At 37.4% G+C, this 22,450-nt stretch overlaps 1 protein-coding gene across 5 annotated transcripts in view; it reads right to left on the bottom strand.

The window, feature by feature from the left end:
* The window catches only part of PCDH10 (protocadherin 10), a 62,957-nt gene that overhangs the window by 23,682 nt on the left and 16,825 nt on the right, over nucleotides 1–22,450 (bottom strand). Inside the window, exons 5-6 of one of the 5 annotated variants that reach the window (XR_015878907.1) lie at nucleotides 19,159–19,278; nucleotides 4,282–4,365 (exon numbers count right to left, since the gene is read on the bottom strand). The exons of 2 other annotated variants lie outside the window; for them this stretch is intronic. Coding sequence is in view for 1 of the 3 variants with exons in the window: in XM_088476095.1 (XP_088332221.1) it covers nucleotides 4,247–4,365 (119 nt within the window). In the remaining 2 variants the exon portion in view is untranslated. Of the gene's footprint in view, nucleotides 1–4,246; nucleotides 4,366–19,158; nucleotides 19,279–22,450 lie in introns of those variants that run through there. 2 more of the 5 variants (XR_015878906.1, XM_088476095.1) reach the window with 2 other exon arrangements.

A 22,450-nucleotide genomic window follows, 5' to 3' on the forward strand; every position in this document is an offset into this window, starting at 1 on the left:
GTTGCTATAGGGTAGACATAATTTGATGCACTGAAAACAGATGCACATGAAAATGTCACTTTACATAGCAACCAATCAGATAAATTAAATTTAATAAAACACTACTAGAAATGACATAATTTGGTTGTTTTAGGTAACAGTACTTTTTCTCAATGTACTAGATTTTATAACTGACACATATTGCAATGCTTGGCATTTCTCATTTGTACTAAGTCACTGTAATTGTTGTAGATAACTCACGGAGCCATAATAGGTTTGTCTGAAACTGAATGATGTTTGGGAAAACATTGTTATTCTGTGTTAAAAAAGATAAACTGCGAACACATATACATTCTTGCAGAGGAACAATTTGTGTTTTTTTTTATAAAGCTTTAGAAGAAAAATAGTTAAAATAAATAAATATTGTTTTCATTTAGCTACACATGACTATGTTATGCTTTCTGTTATGTATCCATCTTTATAATACACACTCAGAAATCCTACCCCAAGGGTTATATTCAATTGGACGTGAGGTTTAGCGAGGCTAAAACCTCGCGCCCCTCGCCGCCAATTTCAGAATCCCGGGGGTATGCGCACTCCCGATATCAACGGGATTCAATTAAAAAAACTGTGGATGCGGGGTCTTCATCAATGAAAACCCCACGCCGCGTAAATTTAACCTGCCCGAGTCTGCACGGCTCCCAGTGACTTCCCCTCTCTCTTCTTACTGAAGAGGGGGCTGCTGGGAGTCCCGGGGGCTGATGGGAGGAGCAAGGGCTGCTGGGAGATGTAGTTCTTCCAGTGCCCATTCCGGGGAGGGCTACACACACCGCACCGTTGGTCACACACACACACACACACACACACACACACACACACACACACATACACAACACACACTGACACACTCGCCCTGCTGCAGAAGAGCCGGCTCCCGACGCTGGATGCAGAAGAAGATGCAGAAGACAGCGCTGCTGGAGGTGAGTAATTAAGGACTAATTAAGCTAATTGGATACTTCCAATTGCTTAATTAGTCCTCGGGGGGGTGCCGCGGGGGTGTCAGAGCAAGTCCCGGTGATTTTTCCTTAAATCATCGATTTTAGGAAAAAATCACGCTTGCTCAGGAGGTGCGTGAAAAAAAACCTCCAGATGCATGTTTTTTAAAAAAACACGCACCTAATAGAATAGCAAAAAAACCCCACCTGCAGGAAAAACCTTGCAGGTGCGGATTTTTTGCAATTCTTGTACACAGTTGAATATGCCCCAAAGAGTGAGGGGGTTTATAAATTGTCATAATAATTCAAGGAATAATATTTACTTTTAATATCTGAAGAATATGTATCACAACAATACCATTTTGTAGATGGAAGCAAGAACAGATTATGGTAAAATAAAACAATTCAAAAAGAAAACCAGTGTTCCTTTTTGACAGCTTCCTCAGTACTGAACAACATTGCCTTGGGTGCACTTGCTAAAGCCAACAATATAGTTGTATTTCTATTGAGAGGCTAGTTATATTTCATTAGGTTCACTCTAAAAGATGGGATGGCTCAAATGCTAATTGATGGGATTGCTTTTTGAAAAGTGTATTTTCGACAAGACCTGTCACATGTACTTTACTGAGAGTTTAATGGATTGCATAAAATGTAAGCTGAAACATTCTATTCTGTTAGCATGGTTACACCACAGGGCTAACTTTAGGCTTTCCAAACCTATTGCTTGTATGAGTTGATGCTATTCTTTACTAATGAGTGATGATGAAAGTGAGAAGGAATTAACATTTATTCTAGACAGAGGAGAAATAATATACTGCCACACTATAAAAATAAAGGTTAATATGGCTCTAATCTTGAATAAAGTTATTTAAAAATAATAAAATTAAACATTTTCTGTAAATCCTATTTAATATCTACTTAATTAAGATGAATAAAAAACATAAACATCATAATGTCTGCCCTATTAAAGTTAAAATATTTATAATTACCTTAGGTGAAAGGTAATGTTAACAAATAAGCAAAGAAGAGCAGCTATTACCATGAATAAAATGTCATACTAATAAATGAGTAATTGCCATAGGTAAAAGATAAAGTTAATTGGGAGCAAAGGAATAGTACCCATGCCTGCACCTATTTTGTGCTTATCCTATTGACCGTACAAAACAGTTATTTTAGTAAATGTGTTGATCTCTTGCATTGATATATTTTAGTCTAAGCCTACAAATTAGTAAATGGGTTAGTTACAATGGTTTCCAAACTCAATCCTCAATGCATCCTAACAGTACAGGTATTAAGGATATCCATGTTTGAGCACAGATGGTTAAAACAAATTGACTGAGGTACTGATTAAGCCACCTGTGCTCAAGCATGGATATCCTGAAAATCAGGAATGTTAGGGTGCCTAGAGGACCAAGTTTGGGAACCACTGGGTTAGCACATGGTACTTTGTGTCTCAGCAATTGTAAAATTGTGATTTTGAGCTCCACCTGGATTCAATCTCCTTTTATGCTTCTGTTGGGCAGAGTAGTTAGGTAGATTATTACATAATAGCAAAATAGACCTTAATTGTGCCTCTATAGATTTAGCCATAAATATTTAATGCTGAAGACATATTACTAGATAGAAAATATCTAAATTGCCATGTGGTTCATAAAATATGTAAAAAGAAATGTATAAAAAAGGCTAAAAATAAATTTCTAGCTGCTCTGATTGTAGAAAGGCAACAGAGCCCAGGTCTAGGGCATCAGGGTTACTTAAATGACATTAATGACAAGAGGGACATCATTGAAATATTTGTTGTTTCTGAACTGCATAAATATTACACAAAAATATTATTTTTGGGATTATGCATAGTTGTACAGCATTTGTGGTGCATGTGCCGCTATGTGTATAGTTAGTTTACTACTAGTATTCATCATCAGTGCGCACATGAACATACTCTACATACAGTACTAACTGCACTAAGATGCACCTCTAAACAGGCATATTTACCCTCACATTCAGCTCTGCAGAGCCCGCAGTTCCACCAACACATCCTCACCAAGATTTTCCTTTGTGAGAATGACCTGTTACAACCCAGTTACACTTCCTCAATCATAAGTGTAGATGCATCCGAAATGTTTACATTGTCTGTACTTTCAGACACTCATTCTTGGTGTAGTATCAAGACACACAAGATACCTTAATCCAACTCAGCATAAGCTTTTAGTGCCTATTTGCCATTTTTCTATGGGAAATTACCTGGCATAGAAATCTCAATGGCCCTATGTAATCTTATTTTAGAAAAGAAATTAGAGAATTCTAAATTATTAAGGCTGTGATAAAAAATGTGACGGTAAACGTGACTCAGAAGTAATGTTTTTACTTTTGCATTCAAGGTCAGACCTGTCATAGAGTGTAATCTAACAATTGTTACATACAGCACCAGCACACTGGCACTGCCAAAAGGTGGAACTGTTATTGTATAATTGCACAAGAAAAAAAGTACATCTGCAGCAAAATTATGGACTGCGGGCCTGATTCAGCAAGGATCGCAATAGGAAAGACGCACGCGATCGGTCGATTAATTTGCATTGTGCAAGCATCACACCGCGCGAATTAGCAATTGCGATGGGAAATGCATTTGTAGAGGCTATGCAGACCCAGAGCACATTGATTGACAGGCAGTGCCGTTTGTGGGTGGTGACTGGGGGGTGGTAGGGTGAACGCAGGCGTGTCAATGTATTGCAACGCCCTTCCAGGGGCGTGCATAAATTATCCACTGCAATACCATACCCAGCCTGAGGGCTCATAGCGTGTGCTGACATTAGCAATTCCTGAGTGAGGTCTGACCTGCCTTAACTGTGCATATGGGTCTGATGTTACTCGATGTTACAGATTATTTTGCTATGTTGCCCAAGTATACGGATGTGTGGAAGTGGGCGTCCTTATGGTAAGCTGTAATCACAATGCGATTGCAAACATTTACATATCACTGCTAATATTAGAAACTGCGGTACGTGCGTTCTAGCAGAATAGCGATCTTTGCTGAATTACGCCCTGTGCACAGTCTTATGAACAGCAGCCATCAACTATGCACTTTATCAAAAATGCTTCATGCTAGATTGTTCATTTCCTGAAAAAATAAGTATATGGACATAATTTCATTTGTTTGGGTCTGTAATGTGACAATATATGATAATTACTACCAGCATTTCTAGAAGTGATATATAGCATGAACATGCATGCCTATTGCTTTTAAAATGAAGCAGAATAGTGATATTTCTTTTTACCTGCCAGATACTAGTACGGTTCATTGATTTAAATAGCTTCTTGCTTGTCTGTGTAGGAGATGTAAGACATCCTGTCTGCTGCTCTTGCGTACTTAAATTTCCAGTCTGCTTACAATGAACTGGGATTAGAAATATGAGTAAAATCTTAGATACATATTTGTTTTGAAAATAAGCAGACTTAAAAGAACACTTCTGTTAAGAATTTAAAGTATTAATTTACCATTATTTACACTAAGAACTCACCAGCTCACTGTACAAATTATACCCCAGTTATTTTCAGGCAAGATTCTTGAGCGTCTTGAAATAAACACACAATGCATCGGTTTCATATAAAGGGCTCAATTGATACATGTGTACTGCACTGACATCACTCAGTAATAGGACCAACAAGAACCAAAAAACTTTAACATTTTAACTTTGAAAAACTGAAAACAGTGTCTGCACAATAGATAATTACCACCTTCAGGCAAACATTTTCTAATGTCGATTTAAGACTCTTCAACAACAAAATGTTTCTGACCATAGAACAGCAAAGTTCAATTGGCTGTGAAATCTAATGGTCACTGGGATCAGCTTGTTCTTTTACACTCTCCAGTGATCACAAGCTCCACATGATACAAACCTGACCTCTCTTGACTCTATATTATTGTCACCATACACATATACTAATTAATCTGCTCCATATTTCTACTTCTCATCTGCAGCCCTTACTAGCCATCTGCATATATAGGAATCTCTCGCTATACATGCTGGCACAACACCTACACCCTACATGTAGCATTTATTTCCCACTCAGCTTTCCCTTAAACTGACAAGAGAACACACGCACAGTCTGTGAAGAAAGGGAGAAGGGAGAAGCGAGGCAGAAGCTGGGGGCTGAAGTAAAGATGGAGAAAGAGGGAAAACAAGGTTTTTGGAGCAGAAGGAAAATAAACATGAAACATGGTTGGTGCAATGAATGTATAGGTTTTATAAACAAGTAATACATTAAATAATCAATCTAGACCAATGATATATTGCAATTTCTATTTCCCTATAGAAAAAAAGGATTTTGATTTTCATCTTTGAGACTGATGTGCAAGATTAATGCATAAAAAAAACAACAAAACAAAAACAAAAATGTTGCAAAATAAAAATAGTATAATGCACAATACTACAAATTGTATAGATACATTATGATACACAAGTGCTAAACTTCTGTAAATAATATGGGTAAAAAGGAAGTTCAGTTGTCATACAGTGTTCACTAGGGTACATTTTGCATTATAAGCACTAATAAAAAAAAAGTGAAATAATCTAGGCAATATTTTATATAGTCTATAGTATAAAATGCTGTGATACACTAGTAGTTATTCAAAGAACATTATATATAGCATAATGCACTAAACTAGAAATTGAACAGATACATTATAATACACAAGTGATAAACTTCTGTAAATAATATGGTTGAAGTAGTCATTCAGTGTTCACTAGGGTATATTCTGCATTATAAGCACTATTATTAGATAAGAGTTCTGTGACCTGTATGAAGGCTAAAGTTGGGTACATACTAAATGTTGTGTGTACCCAGTGATACGACACATGACCCGGCTGCCAATGGGCCGACATATCAGGCACACTGGGCGAATTGGTGCCCGGCATCCCAATATGCCACCCCCCGCATAGCGCTGCATGGGACCGTCAGCTACATCGCATGATCTTACATGCTGCACATAAGATCAGGCTGATGACCCCAGGGGAGCGCGCAGTACACAATGTAGCGCATACACACTACACATAATTTAATGATTTGTCGTTCTGATGTGTCGGAATCGGCCAAATCGTTAAAGATATCGTGCAGTGTGTAGGGGCCTTAATAATTCTATTATCCATACAATTTACAGCAATTAGTGCATTACCCATACGTGACCAATGTGTTGTCATGCAAGATATTTTGACTGAAGAAAAGGCAATTTCACTTCATACAGAAAATAACAACATCACTGAAGTATTAAGTATCACACCCACTTTGCACCTCTTAAATTATTATAAGGAATAGCATACTTCTGTCTTTTTGATTATGAATTGCATTATACAGCATAACTTTGGAGTTCACGTGAGCTCCTTTGAATTTGAATAATGTTAATGAAATTTCTAGCATTGATTTGTTCCCCCCAGAAATGTTGACCACAAGCAATTTTTCAATTACTCTCCTGATGTGTCACGTTAGAAAACACATTATGCTGTGCCAATTTAAGACATAATAACTATATGCAGGAGTATTCTGATTTTAAGTATATATCCTGCTGCACCATTTTTCTCAGCAATGTATAACTAATTATTCCAAATTGTGTATATACCATAACATAACCTGCAAGTGCTGTGGACAAATTATTTCGGCCATTCTCTCATATGACATTGTCAATGCCTGAATGTTGAACATGGTGAGAAGTCTTTTTGTTCCAACCATTAAAATTTCCTACTGTAAAAGTGAAATTTTATATTAGAACAATAATTTTGTGAATTGTCCGTGCAGAAAACACTTTCACAATCTATTCAGCATTACGTCTCTATAGAGAACACAATGTTACCTTTTGTAGTTGAAAAAAGAGAAATTGAAGGAATATAGCAGCACACTATAGGTGGCTGGGTCGATTTTTCTAAGTAATGTTGTTTCCCTCTTAGTACTGATTGTAACACCCATCAAATCATAGAAGCCACTCAGTCACTTGCCATGGTGATGCATTTACCATACACTGAATAAGGCACTCCACTTCTGTGGTTTTAGGAGAAGGCAGTCAATTTAGCATACACTGATTAACAGGGCAAACATGAGGAAAACAGCTCACATGTAATTTTAGGAGTTTGCAGGGATATGCTATGAATACAAGAATCAATCAAGAACGAACATGTTATTGGCCAGTACCACTTATCACCATGAGTAATTGCCACCTTGGCAGCAGCAGGTTATAGGGTACAAAACTTGCAATAGTCAATCAGTAAATAGCTTGTGCCTGTCTAGTGCAAATTAGACCACGGAAGCAAGTGTCTGATCAGTTGCTAAGATATAACAATATTCTGTACCTAAATGCCATATGAGCCCTACAGAGTTGAAACAGGATGCAGTCAGGATACCGTCAGGCGCTATCCCGCCCTCAGATATCCCAACACTTACATCCCAACATGGGACTAAAGATAGGCTTCAAAATCCTGATTCCCATCATTAGCCCCACTACACTAAGATAAACAATGTGGTACAACGTAAATGTAGAGCACTATGTACAGTGGCTATGAAACGAAAACAAAAAAATATGATGGTACTATGGTAGAAGCTGTACCCTATATTTGTTAGAATTTGCAAACATGGGCTGATATTAACTAGTGCTAAAATAGTAAAATCTTATATAGAAAAGAAAATAAGTTGTGTTCTAGAACCTTCTTTATACAGTTCAGCAACATAAGGAACTGCATGAGAGTTTATAAACAGTGTGGATGTTACCTGTAAGTCATGGCAACCCACATAGCTTCAGGATTTAATAGACACACTTATGAGTCATGTCTTACCTTACACTAGAGTCCCTATTAAGGAAATGTTTGCAGTGCCAAATAAAGAAATATTGATATAATATCTGACTTTACAAAATGTAAGCATCATGAAATGAGTTAATTCACAATGGTTACAGCACAATTATAAACACTATTTTACATTACACAATGTTCAAGGCTAACAATTAATCTAGTACAATTGGAGAAAGACTGAGCATAACCAAATAGGGAGAAAAATTATGTTTCTTTCAATCACAGATTATTTTTAATTACAGGCTTATCATATTTTTATTTTGAGTATCTTGTACAAATCTTACTTTTCCCCAAAATTAATAATTGATATTTCTTGCATTGCATACAGTAATTTGAATTAGATTACAAGGTAACCCCATTTACTCATAATAACAGTTTGATCATTTTGCTCACCAACCATCAGATAGTTAATTAAAACTCGGGCATTTAAATAAATATATACATGAGTCATACAAATAAATCATACTGTATATGCAGAAGAGTTGCTGCCCTTAAGAAATCAGACAATTAAAATCCTAAATCAGAAAAAAAGAAAATTGTTTATGCATCAAAGTTTCTCAGTTGGGGGATAATACCGTATACCCAAACAAGAAAAAAAGTTTGTTGCAGAAACTTGGTAGACCACTATATTTATTCATGACATAATAAAAACATGTTCTATTACAAACAACATAAGAGAGCTGTGAAGAAAAATTCAGTCCATCAACAGAAACACATAAAAGTAAAATCCACTATCTTTTATTTATACAATATTCACATAAACAGAAGACCCTTTCATTGGCTATATTTTTGGTGGGTTTATATAAATATTCATCTTGGAGAAACAAAGAGTCCAACCTAAGGACTGGTGAGATTATTACTAGACTTTCCTAGTGCTTCAAAGTGAAAAGACCAGATGGGGATGCAGTTAGGAGGCTACCAGATGGGATGCCACAGGTCGAAATACTGATGCCGAAATCTAGACAGATGCCATCCTGAATGAGCCGGGGCATCTTAGCTTTTAGCAGTGGGGAGGGGGGGTTGATAATTTTAGGCAGCATGGTGGGGTTAGGGTTAGGTTTTGGGGGAGGAGGTTTGGGTTAGGCACCCCTAGAGGGGGTTAGGGTTAGGCACCACTCGGGGGGGTTAGGGTTAGGCATGAAGGAGGAGGGTTATGGTGCAGAGGGTTAGGCTACAACAAGGGAGGGTTAGGAGGAGAAGGGGGGGTTAGTATACTTACCGACCACTGTGTACCAACCACCAGGATGCCATTGTAGGTATTTTGGCAGGAGGAATCCCGACTGCCGGTATTTCCTACCTAATCCAACTGGATGAATAGCAACTGTTCCATAGACACATACTGTACCTGATGCTTCTGGAAATCTTCTTAGATTTTGCCTGTTTTTTAATGAGGTTATTTATTTGCCTATCGCAGTGGTAGAAAATCAGTGCAATTCATTAATAGGATAGTCCTCAGCAGCTGATTGATACTTTGATAGCTAGGGTTTTCTAAGTTTGATAAATGGGCTCATTTGGGGGCACATTACTTAGTCTCCTTACCAGAGCTGAATTTAGACCACATAGGGCCCTAGGGAAGATACCAGTTTTGGGTCCACCCTCCCTCAAACAATACAGAGCTCTATATTTGAATTTCTGATTCATGACCCTGTACAGCACCCTAAAGAAAAGGTCCGCAGAGACCTTGAAACATCGGCTCTGTAAATATGTATGGGTTGGGTATGGGATGCCGATGCTCAGAATCTCAACGCTGGCATCCTGACAAGGTTAGGATACGATACCTGCCGGTAAGTATCCTATCCCTACCCTTAAACCTAACCCTCCCTCCCCACAGCCTAAACCTAACCCCTCAGCACAAAACCCCCTCCCCTCACAGCACAGACCCCCATTTTCCTCACATCACTGACCCCTCTCCGCTCTCAGCACAGACCTTCCCTCCCCTCACAGCACAGACCCGCTCCTTCACTGACCCCTTTCAGCACAGACTCCCCAATCATAGCACAGGACCCCTCTTTCCTCAAGTCACTGATTCCTCTCCCTTCTCAGCACAGACCCACTTTCCCTCATAATACAAATTCTCTATTTCCTCATGTCCCTCACCCCTCTCCCCTCTCAGCACAGACACTCCTCTCCTCATAGCACAGACCCCCCCTTTCCTCACATTACTGACCCCTCAAAGCACAGACCCCCTCTTTCCTCACATTACTGATCCCTCTCAGCACAGCTCCCTCCTCACATCACTGACCCTCTCCCCTCTCAGTACAGACCACCCCTTCTCAAATAACTGACCCCCTCCCCTCAGCACAGACGCCCCTCACAGCACAAACCCCGTTTCCTAACAACACAGACCCCTCACAGTTCTGACCGCTCTCCCCTCCCCTTCCCTCACCTCACACGGCACAGCATGTTTCTGCCCTCCCCACTAGCTCCATCAAACTTACCTGCTGGCCGGGGTGGGGGACATTATTTGCGCCGGGGACCTGTCCTGTATGGATCCTTGAGCTCCGCCTCCCAGTAAGTATAATTGCGACATGACTTGATGACATCACATCATCGTCACGGAGCAGTGCTCCTGAATAGGGATGGGGGTGTTCTCAGCTGGCTGCATACGCTGCCTAATGGTAGGCCCGGCCCTGTCCTGAAACTCCGCCTCCTCCTCCCCACACCTGGTAGGGGCAGTGATCTCGACATGCTACTGCTGTGTGTCCTCTCGCCAGCCAGTGCCAGCAGCAGCAGCCGCTCAAAATGCAATTTACGGGATATTGATATTATGCCATGCTACACATAGGATTAATCAAGCTAAGATAGATATTGTCATTCACAGATAAATTTAATTAAATATATGGATGTAATAAAAAAAAATATTTTCTTTTCAGATTACATAAAAGTACTATGCAGTTTTTCTAAAAAACAGATGATTTTAAAAATGAGATTGGAATGCAGAATTTCATTACTGATCCAATTGTACATATGCTAGGATTGTGAAAGGTTTCATGACATCTAAAACTATTTTTTGAGACATTAATCTCACAGACACACATTTTAAAGCATTTTAAAGTTTTGAACAGAAATACATATATACTTAAAAAACAGACAATTTCCACCTGGGCATGCAGTACCTCCCAACTGTCCCTGATTTGGCAGAACAGTCCTGAATCACAGACCTTGACAGGGCCAAAAAATGTGTGAAAATGGATGGAACTTTGGGCCTGATTCAGCAGCGATCGCTAATGCAACAGTGTACGCAGATCGGTCAATGGTGCGTACTGCGTATGTGTATGCACGGCAGTGCATGTGTGAGTTGGCATTGCAATCGCACTGCGATCACCTACGCAGATAAAAAGCCATCACAGATCAAGGGATGGGGCGTCAGCATTTGGGCATGGTGACAGGAGAGTGAAAACGCAGATGTACCTGTCCTTTTGAACGCTGTTGCATGGGCGTGCATAAATTAGCCATTACGAAGGCATATGCAGCTTGAGTACTCACTGCGTGCCACGAGATTAGCAATTTCTGAGTAAGGTCAGACCTGCTGTAATTGTGCGTGAGGGGCAGATGTTACTCGCTGTTCCAGATGTATACGCAGGACTGCATGGTATTACGGATATGCCTAAGCGGTAGTGACATTAGCACATTTTCGCAGCTGGTCTGCGTGCGCCCTTTATCCACAACTATTTGTTTTGGGAGGCAATCTGGTCATGACTGGGGTCGGGTCTTATTTAATTCTGACTCTCCATGTTTCAAAATGTTGGGGCACTTTTCTGAAAACTAATAAAAAGAAAAAAAAAGGTGATTCACTCATAGCAAGCCATAAATTCTGATTTTTTTTTTTAGTTTAGAAGTTGAATGCAAATGATTGGTTTCTGTGGTACCACCTCTTTTCCCAACACTGTGTAATAAATAAGGTGTTTTACTTTTTTTATAGCAAAAGGCTCACTTATATAGTTTTGTTTCCTGGGAATGATGAATGAGCAATTCAGCATACATTTGAATTTCATTATTTTGTAAATCAATTTAATAAATCAATCCGCCACATGTACACCCTCATAGAATCAGGCCAATCACAGTACATGGAACATAATGATGGATAGTAGCAAAGGCCAAACAGATGTATATATTAAGCTCCTCTGGTACTTATTTATTCTGAATGGTTCTAGAGAAAAATGTCTGTGAACTTGTTGATTGTGCTATTTAGATTTTCTGTTCTGTGCATGCTTAATACACAGCATTAATAAAAAATTATAATACAAATAATAATCATTTTATTCAGATAGCATTTTCTCCAATAGGACTCAAGGTGCTTTACAGAAGCTAGGAACTTAAAACAGAGGTTTATTTAGGCAGAAAATACAGAAACCATGAACATAAAAGTGTGGCAGGCATATGGATTATTCCTCCTACCCAGGGAAATACTAGGTGAGGCAATGACTTTTGGCACACTACTTAGTCTGCATTGTCTGATTTATTTTTTACATTTTTACATTTACATTGTACTATAGTAATTCAGTCTATTACAGAGTACAATAGATCTGATTATTTTATATACATTGCTCATACCACACTGTCCACACTGTCCTCCCATTATTTCATTGTGTAGTGCAAAAAATTCAAATGTTACTTGCACTTGAAAATAAATACCCATATATTTCTTCAGATACCCATCTCAGGACTTTACAAATTAATTGGATGCAACATTCATTAAGCAAACAGATGATAAATTCAAAATAAAATGCCTGACCAAACAATCATAACTTCAAAGCACCACCCCCTTTCCCCCATTCCAAACATAATTTTTCATAGGCTAAACCAAAAATAAAATACCAGACAGTGCCATTGGTGCTACTGCTCCATGAGTGACAATCTTGCCAACAGGCACAATGACAGTTCCCAATTCAAGAAGTAAACCCATAGATAATGTACAACAGCAGCTACTATTGCCAGCCAAAATTATAGGTTTTGAAATTTGGACATGGATAAGGTTGCAATAATCAAGTGCATGGAATGTGCACAAAGTTTATTGAAGGTTGCTAGGGAACAATGATCTGGACGTTGGCCCTGATCCAACAAATAGAGTATCAGCAAAGTCTTTTTCGGGAGATGTATGCTACACCTGACAAACCACATGGCAGTTAAAAAATAAAATATAATCATGATCCAGTACATTTAGGCTTAATATCCTTATGATAGTGATCTGGGTCATAATATGGAGCATGTTAATGTTTGTTGGGAATAAAGCTGCCCCTGATTACAAGTATGATATTCAGTGTGAATTCTGAGCCTTCGCAACTAAGGGGTCAATTCAATTAGCTGCAAGTCACCTCGTGTGTGAGTAAGTACGGGTATACGTCACACTTATGGTACCTCGGATTAACAGATTTTTGTTTGCTGCTCCATAGGGCTTTGTAAAAAAATCCACAAATTGGGGTGAAATTGGGTTGTGAGGGTTATGAATTGCGGTGCCATTGGCAGCCTTTCCATGCTGTTACAATGGCAACTTGCCCCTCTCGTGGCTATTTGAATTGATTCCTAAATGTTTGTAGTATTTAATTGGGAAAATTCCAAACCACCCACAACTGCCATCAAGGTCATGCTGAGGGAAAAAGTACAGTAGAGCACATCTTAGAGCACTCTCCATAAACATCTATTTAATAAAAGGGATTCCTTTAGAAATTAAGATTGTTTTTAAGTTTGTTGATTCTCCATTAATTTGGGAATTAATAACTTTTACAAAAATTACATGACAAATCCATAGTTGCTATAATTTTATTTTCCAAACAAAGCTGTACCCACTTTATATGTCAACACAAAAATAAAAAAAATTCTAGTATGCTCCCTATTTTCACATCATGAGTTTGGCCACCTGACACTACCACAGGGACCACAAATGGCTTTGGGAAGTGTGCAGGACAAACTTAAAATGATCCATATTAATTGCAATTTTATTCAGAATTGTTTTTTTTAAATAAATATGATATGATTCCAAAACTTTAAGCAGAATCATATTATAATCATATTAGAATCATGCCACCACCAAGCCCTTGGGAATATATTGCAAAAATTATCTCCAAGTCAGAAAACGCAAAGCAAAGTGGATAAAAAAGCTAAACATACATAATGTAACACCATAAAATGTCATTGTCCTAATCTGTAAATTGATACAGTAGAGTCATTGACAATATAATGTTTCATTTTACTCATAATATATCAGTTGAAAGTAAAAAGCTTAAATCATTAAACTAAAGTTATATTTGAATTCAATACAGATAGTGTTAATTGTGTTCATATTTATGGAAAAAACAGCACAGCTATTTTTCTCTGTACATGACTCGGTTTTATAATTAAGTTAGTCGATTTCAGCCAGTAGTGATTTAATTTTCACATTTCTTTTACTGCTGTCATATCAAGGAATAATGTGTCTACCTGTGCTCCCTCTACTGGAGATTTGGTTCTGTCATTTGCCACATGCAATACTGTATGAATAATGAGTGCCTTGGGAGTATTCAGTAGATCATTTTGACAATTTTATTGGCTGGTATATTTGGTTCAATTCATGCCTTTAATAAAGTCATTATTGAATGTGTTTTAGCTTTAATTATGAACTTTGCTGACTGAACATTTTTTTTCACGCATAACTGGATAACATTATGCAACATCTACTTAACAAGTACCTTCAGATACATAATCCTATAAAGAAAACTGAGAGGGAGGATACACAACGAACTAGCATTTGTGTTAATGGATTTATCAGTATATAGGACAAAAGCATATTAAAGAAGTTTTTGAAGAGGAGGTCATGATCCTAGTAGCTACAGGGTAAAATGTGAATCAGTGGAAATATAGGACATAAGACAATACAAAATGTAGAAGTAGGGCACAGACTAAATGGGGACTGATATATGAAACAGTACAACATTTGTATCTATACTTAAAGTAAAGTAAATTGAACATTAGAGGATGATGCACAGTTGAGTGTATACTCAAGTGTAGTGTATTTTGCCTGAATTCACACTGTGCATGCCCAAAATTTGCATATAAAAATGTGTTTAAGTATTCAAAAGGAACTCCACCGAATTTTCAAGGTCATACCCCCTGAATTCTGAGAACAGTGTGATTCCAGCAACCTTGACTGCAGATTTAAAGTGGCAATCATTTTTAAAGGCTATACCAGACTGGTTTTCTTTTTAAATTATTGCTGCTTTAAAACAGTTCAAATAGATAGTATTTTGGGATCACATAGCTGCCTGTTTTTTTTTTTTTCTTCACTTTTTTGCATCAATGTTGCAGCACACTACAAAAATTAACCCTCACGGGTTACTGCTGCAGGGAAGCTGAACAGTAAACGAAGTTCTCATGTTTAATGTATAACATGAGCCAGGGAAGCACTATAATTAGCAAAAATTATCCATGAATGAAATTGGACTTTTTTTCAGCATAAACAGCAGAAAAATAAATAAAATATGTTTGAAAAATTATTGTTATTATTATTAAAATGATTAAAAAAAATTATAATCTGGGAATATTAAAATAAAGCCATAACCAAAACTGAGTGGATGTCTATTTTACTGACAAAAGTGACATTAGATTGAACAAAAATGAATTGAAATTGTCTATATATATATTCTGAAATCAATGCAAATTATTATGTAGATGAACAACTGTTTCAACATATCTGTGTTAGCGCTAAATCAACATAGCAGCCAATCTCAATTGTTTAAGAAAAATACAATATTACAAAGCACATTTACATTTAAAAGCAGTGCCAATTTCTCAGTAGCATTAGAACTGTGCAAATACACTTTACATAATCCAGAACTGCAATTAGAGATAAATTTAGGTTATTATCTAGTTTGTTATTGTAGATGACCTTATTTTGCCCTGTCTGTTCATTCTTTGAATGAACAGTGCACACACAAAGAGATCATTTTTAAATTTGCAGAAGTCATGAGAGACATTTAACATGTGATTCTGTGACACGTCTGAAATCAGTGAAAGATGGCACATAAGTCTGGGTCATCAGTCATGTAACAAAGTGAATACATTCTTTATTTCTGATACAATAATTAAGAAAATTGAATTATATGGTTGTGTAACTAATAAAGATGAAAATAAAAGTCTATTATGTTCAACATTTTATAGATCTTATATTTCTTCCAATACACAATAACTTGAATTACCTTTTGAAACCATTACCAATCTGCATCAAAGGACAACCCCATCTTCCTGGCTTGAAAATGTCAATCTGAAATATCCCTAATTCAACTTTCTAACCTATTCTGAATGTATAATATTGTATTATATAATTTAATATTATATATTAAGAATAACATATCACAAGATTATAGTAAAAGGTAACAGTTTTAATTCAGGGGTTATTTTATATTTTTCCTCCTATAGTTCTTTAATGACAAACCATAACATATTCAGAACAAATATATTTGGAATTTGCATTTAAAGGAAAATAAATAATTTCCATGTATATTGGCATAGGTTATGCTCTGCAATAATGTTAGAATTCATAACAGAGCAGTTCATTATTATTGGTGTTATTTGAATTTAAGTATGGTCTTATTTAATTCATACTGAATTACCTATTCAGTATGAATAAAATGTGTATTAACATTATCTATTTCATGTAAGCCAGTGCCCTTCCTCTCAAACCCTCCTCCCAATTCAGTAGCCATTATTATTTCAGAAGATGAGTGTGCAAACATGCTAGTTGTGCTCTATGTGTTTATTTTATGATTATGTGGAAGTGTTATGATAGAAGGAGATGCAGAGGAAGGATCTGGATCACATTAGACTATGGGGAGATGTATTAAGCCTTTTTAAGAGTAGACAAGTGGATAAGTTAACAATAGCAACAAAATCAGCTTGTACCAATCATTTTATATACTGTACTAGATAAATGCTAGTTAGGAGCTAACTGGTTGCTATGGGCAACGTCTTCATTTGTCCACATCTCCACTCTTTGGAAGACTTGATCCATTTCCCCCTAAGTAACCATTGATTTTCCTGTCACACTGGTACACGTGGATTGTGCTGTGAAACAGAATCTCTGTAGGAATTTATATTCATACATTGATTTTGTGATGACACCGTATCCTCATGCTAGCCTATGAGTCACTAATGCCATTGCTGTTCATCTGCACAGCATAGCTGGCTCAGCATAGACATTAATGGATGCCATGGTATTTTCTGTACTATTTTATTGAGCTGCATTCCATTTAGATATCAGAAAACTGTTGTCTATACAATGACTTTTATTTTTTAAATTGCAGCTTTCCTCCCGCAGTCTCAATGGCCTCTCGTTGTTTACTGAACTGCACACAAACTGTGTCTGCTTTATAGCCTGAGAGTGATGTACATAATCTTGGGAACCTGAGCTAAGCCCATTTTGTTAGTTGACAACTTTCTCTTTGATACCAGCAAGAAAAGTGCCTATGACCTGACAATGTATGTTCTAAATCTCAGCATAATAGTGAATGGAGAAATGTATGTAAATGTATCTATATCTAAATTTAGTACATATTATTTATATTTGTTTCAACTTGACACATTGACATATTTTTTAGACACTTCCATATACATTACAATCACTGGATTATTTATATAGTGCTACAAGGTAACACTGTCATTCTACATAGGATGCTCTGGAAGTAATACAAGCCTCATTATTATTACAGATGAGCAATTTGTTTTTTGGCTCAGATCTTCCCGCCAAGTTCAGATCTCGGAATGAGGCAAAACTTCATCTTTTACAGATATCTGTGCTGAGCTGTTTGTGAAAGATGATGTTTTGTCTCGTACTTAGTAGAAATTAGCAGTTTGGGCTTTACTTGGTTATGTTCGGATCTCAAAACTGACATCTTATTGGATATCCAATTCTTATGTGTTTTGTATAGCCAATAAATTCAATCCGAACTTGCACTAATTTGGCTAATAGAATCGAGACCAAACCAAACTGCTTATCTCTAGTTCTGAGATACAAGCATGGCGGGAAGATCTGAGCCAAAGCCAAAACCAAACCACTCATCTCTAGTTATTATTTACATCACATGATGCTCCCTGGTTCTCATTGGTTACTTTGCTATGTGAAGGTGTTCAGTTTGAAAATGTGACCTGTATATTTACATATCATTTGTCCTTGATTGTATAAATTGCTTACTTGTACAACAATTATGTTGCTGTGTTGGATATTCATTCATTCAGGTTTCTTTATGTCATTCAAAGAATATTTTAATTCTGTTCAAATACATATTATAGCCATGTGTGCCCAATATTACTTTTAAGGTGCCCACACACATAGCGATATTTTACACGATCTGGCCGATTCCTATGCATTGGAACGACAGATCGCGTAAAATATGGCCAAATCCTGAGTAAATCGTGAGTCCCCACTCACAATCACGATGCGCGTCACCGCTGGTCGCACATCACATCTTCAGATCTGCCGTGCAGTAGGGCAGATCTGACAATCTAGGACCCGATGCACTGTAAAAAGTCTGACTGCAGTAGAGATCGTATGATTGGACACCAAATCGTGTGCAAATCGTGTGGAGATCGTGTGCTGAGCTGCCGGGGAGAGTTTCAAGGGAAATCGTACACAAATCGTACACATCAGCTGTTCGTGGGCAGATCGGTATGTGTGTGGGCACCTTAAATCTTCTGTGTATATTGCCTTTTCTCTAAAGGCAACAGGCTAACTTGAATATCATTTTCCTGAATGCCTACCAAAACCTACACTACATATTTAGGGTTATACTTAAGAAAACATTCCTCACCCAAGATTATGTTTGTATGATAATATCTTGTTGGATTTCACCACCACAAAATAGCATCACTGCTCAGAAGGCAATTTAGCTCTTATGGGGCCTTACAATTAGTGGCGGTGGATGTAAGGTGCCGTAAAATGGTCCTAACACTGGCACTTTGCAGATTCATCAAACCACACTTTCTCTCACACCGCATAGAGGTGTGCAAGAAAATATGGGATGTTGGAGTACCACAATTCACGATACATCACGACCACACAACAGCTAATTAAACTACTCATGTAAAGTATCTGCTTAAAGCAAATCTCTACTCAGTCAGGACAACATAGCTGATACATATGTTTGATTCCTAAATATTTTTTTCATATATTTGATCTAGTATGTGTCGTGAAAGCCATAATGATACTCATATGCACACATCCATATGTGCTTACCCAGTATCATCCTCTTATATCTTTCTATTTCCACTTATATGGACTTGAAGTTGTTTAGAGAATAAATATGCAAAAAGGCTTATTTTGCAAATGTAACCTATATCATATATGTAATCATTTGCTATATATTTATATATAGCATATGTCTCACCTGAAGCTGCCACCATTGTCAGTGGTCTGGCCCTCTTTGCTGCGTCAAAATCACAATGTCATCAGGTTTGAACTGAACAGCATGAACTGCTTTGTTGGACGGCAACGGACATGGCAGGAGCTGCAGAACAGGTAAGCGCTATATAAACTCTACTAGAGAGTGAAAATAACATATGATAATATAGGGATAGGGTTTATATTTGCAAAATAGTCTTTTTATGTTTAAGTGGCTGATTCTGAGGTGGAAGTAAAGTAAAAAAGCAAGTAACTCTGTATATGGAACAAACCAAGTTGCAATGCAAGGGGTGAAAATTTATTTATTTTTTGTATGAAGGATAATTAGTGGCTGCTTTTGCGCATAGCCCACATATACTGGGCAGCTTTATTTTTACACCACAATGTAGATTTGAGTTTGGATACAACTCACCCAAGTCTAAATTTCTCTGCACATTTTAAATCTACCCCACCTGCAGTGCAATGTGGTTTTGGTGAGGCGCAAAGTTACTTACTCTTTTTTGCTTTGATCCCACTTCAGAATCAGACCTAAAAGTCTAAAAAGACTAAAACATATATACAGTTTTCCTGATGTAATCACTAAACTTGAATTGAGAGTTGACTATATAAAGAAACTATTGCTGATATTCACACATCCACATAGACTGTATCCGAAGGGGCATATTCAACTGGCCACAAGATTTTTGCAGCCAAAATAATGAAGGTATCACAGCCAATTTCTGATTACCGCAGCTATGCACCCTCCTGATTCTCATGCTATTTAACTGTAAAAAATTGGGTGCGAAAATTTTTGGGGCAAAAACCTGTGTGGAAAAAAAAAAAAAAAAAAAAAATGGGGATTACAGCCTTTACCCTAAAAATATCAAAAAAATATTGTATATCATATAGATTGCTATTACTGTCCCCATGAAAAATATTTACCGCTTTTAAAATGGCAGAAATGTGCATTTTTAATAGCAGTGAAAGCATATTTAATATGTTAAAATAAATGCCGAAGTTAAATTTGGGGTGCATAAAAATGCATGCAAAGTTGATTTTTTTAGTCATCTGAAGCCACTTTAACTAAAAAAAAAATGTAAATCCCCCTGCAACGTTTAAAACATTACTAAATGCATTACTACTATTTATAACACTGGCTGGCCAACCTGATAATTGCAATGGCTGTATATGTGTGGTTCTCTAACATTCAAAATGGTCCCACATTACCCCCAACCTCATAAATACAAAAACATCCCCATATTACTTATAAAATAAAATATCCTCCCACATGCCCTCAAGCCTCCAGGTGCCACACAAACCTCTCAAACCCACTCAATGGGAGTACTAATCATGTAACTTAACTTATACCCCTTTTACACCAACCTGAAAATCCCAGGTTCATGCACGTGAACATGCATCAACCCGGGATTTTTGTCAGTGTAAATAGATCCACTCGGGTCCAGTGATCCAGGGATCAAACTCGGGTAGTTTGCAGGGTTGACCACGGGTCATTCCAGTGTCACCCTGCAATGTAAAGGGTTGACCACGGGTCATTCCAGTGTCACCCTGCAATGTAAATGGAGCGATCTGGGTCACGATGACATCATCTCCAAACATCCACTGCAACCAGCGCTGGCCCGACCAGCACGAAGCAGCGCACCCCACCCACCCCCCCTGCCTCTGGACTGGTGCGGAGTAAGGTAAGAGGGTCGGGGAGGGTGGGGAAGAAGCACTGCTCACCTGCATCAGGAGAGCTGGGTCAGTGCTGACCCAGCACTGGTGTGAACGCCGCGGTGTAAAAGGGGTCTGTCCCGGGTCTGATCCGGATTGGAAACGTGTTCCAAATCCCAGGTCAGACCCGGGACTTTTGGTATAAAAGGGGTATTAGTATCTATTTTAGTTGATAGATGTAAGTGAGCTGAAACAAGCTGTTGTACAGTTTTGTAAATTTTTTAAGAGAAAAATTAATTCCTGCAAGGATGATGAATTGAATTCCCCCCTATTAATCAAGATATAAAGTAAGTGAGATTGGGAGCATATAGTTCAAGGCCACCACTTTTCACCCTAATTGCTCCTACTGTGTGTTACCTTAGCTGGTGCTGCAAAGTTAACCAAACCCAAAAGCTATTTCTTTGACAATGAAGAACTATATGTGATGGTACTATGCTGAGCAACAAAAAAAATGCTTGGAACTAATTACAAATAATGTTACCAGTGGAGTAAAACATGTAATGTACATGTAACTCTTCGAAAATATATAATGATACATCCTGTTTATTATTTACAATAGTATGTTTAACCTTATTTATTCCCAAGTAAGGTTTCTCACCAGGCATTATCTTCTTCATTGCATGTCAAGTTCTTTGCCAAGTCGAAATGCACACATTTACCCACCCTGGCCTCTAGCAGCTGGAGTTTTTTAAATGTCTTTTTATTTATTATCAATCACAAGTGTTTAAGTCTACATAGGTCCCTGTCTTGTTTATTTTACCAAATGCCATGTGTCAGAGCAGAACAGTTTAATATAAACATTCAGTACCGAAGCACAAGACTTGGAGCCATTATTATTTGTATATAACCTCAGAACCTTACTCTATTTAAGATCCCAGTACCCCTGTACACACACACATATATATATATATATGTATATATATATACTTTATATATCTGTTCCATCCTTGACAGAATAGCAAAATGTCTGTTATGACGAAAACTAGGGTCAAAGTTTGTGGCATTAAAAAGAATGAAAAAGAATACAATTAGCAGTAACAGGAGGGTCGAGAATGAAAGTGCAAAAAAGAGGGAGGATGAAAAAAATAGAAATAGGAAGGGATTATGGTACAGCTTTACATTAAAAGCAACAAGACAAAGGGTGAGAAGTACAAAAGCATCTTGTGGGAGGAAAGTGATGAAATCCATCAATGGTTTACAAGAGAGCCCAGAGCAGTGTGTATTGATAGACAGAATGAATGGGAGCCTCAGTAGAGTTAAAAAAAAAGAAACATAAAAACATTAAAACAGGATATAAAAAAGCAGCTGAGATAAAGACCGCAATAAAATGAAAAAAGGAACAAGGCAGGCACACTCTGTCACACGGACACAAAAACAAGTTATTATAACTATCTATTGTACATCTTTCTGTTTAACATCCTTACAAAAATACAGAATAGTGTAAAATATGTTGTAGCAAAGTGAACATACGCTCTCTGTTAACTACAAAATTAATTCACTTCCAGTTCTGCAGTTAATCAAAATGTAACTTTTTAACGCTATATTGGTTTATTGTAAAACTAAATATA

The sequence above is a fragment of the Taudactylus pleione genome, unplaced genomic scaffold (assembly GCF_031769625.1).
Source record: "Taudactylus pleione unplaced genomic scaffold, aTauple2 ptg000183l, whole genome shotgun sequence".
Taxonomy (NCBI): Eukaryota; Metazoa; Chordata; class Amphibia; order Anura; family Myobatrachidae; genus Taudactylus; species Taudactylus pleione.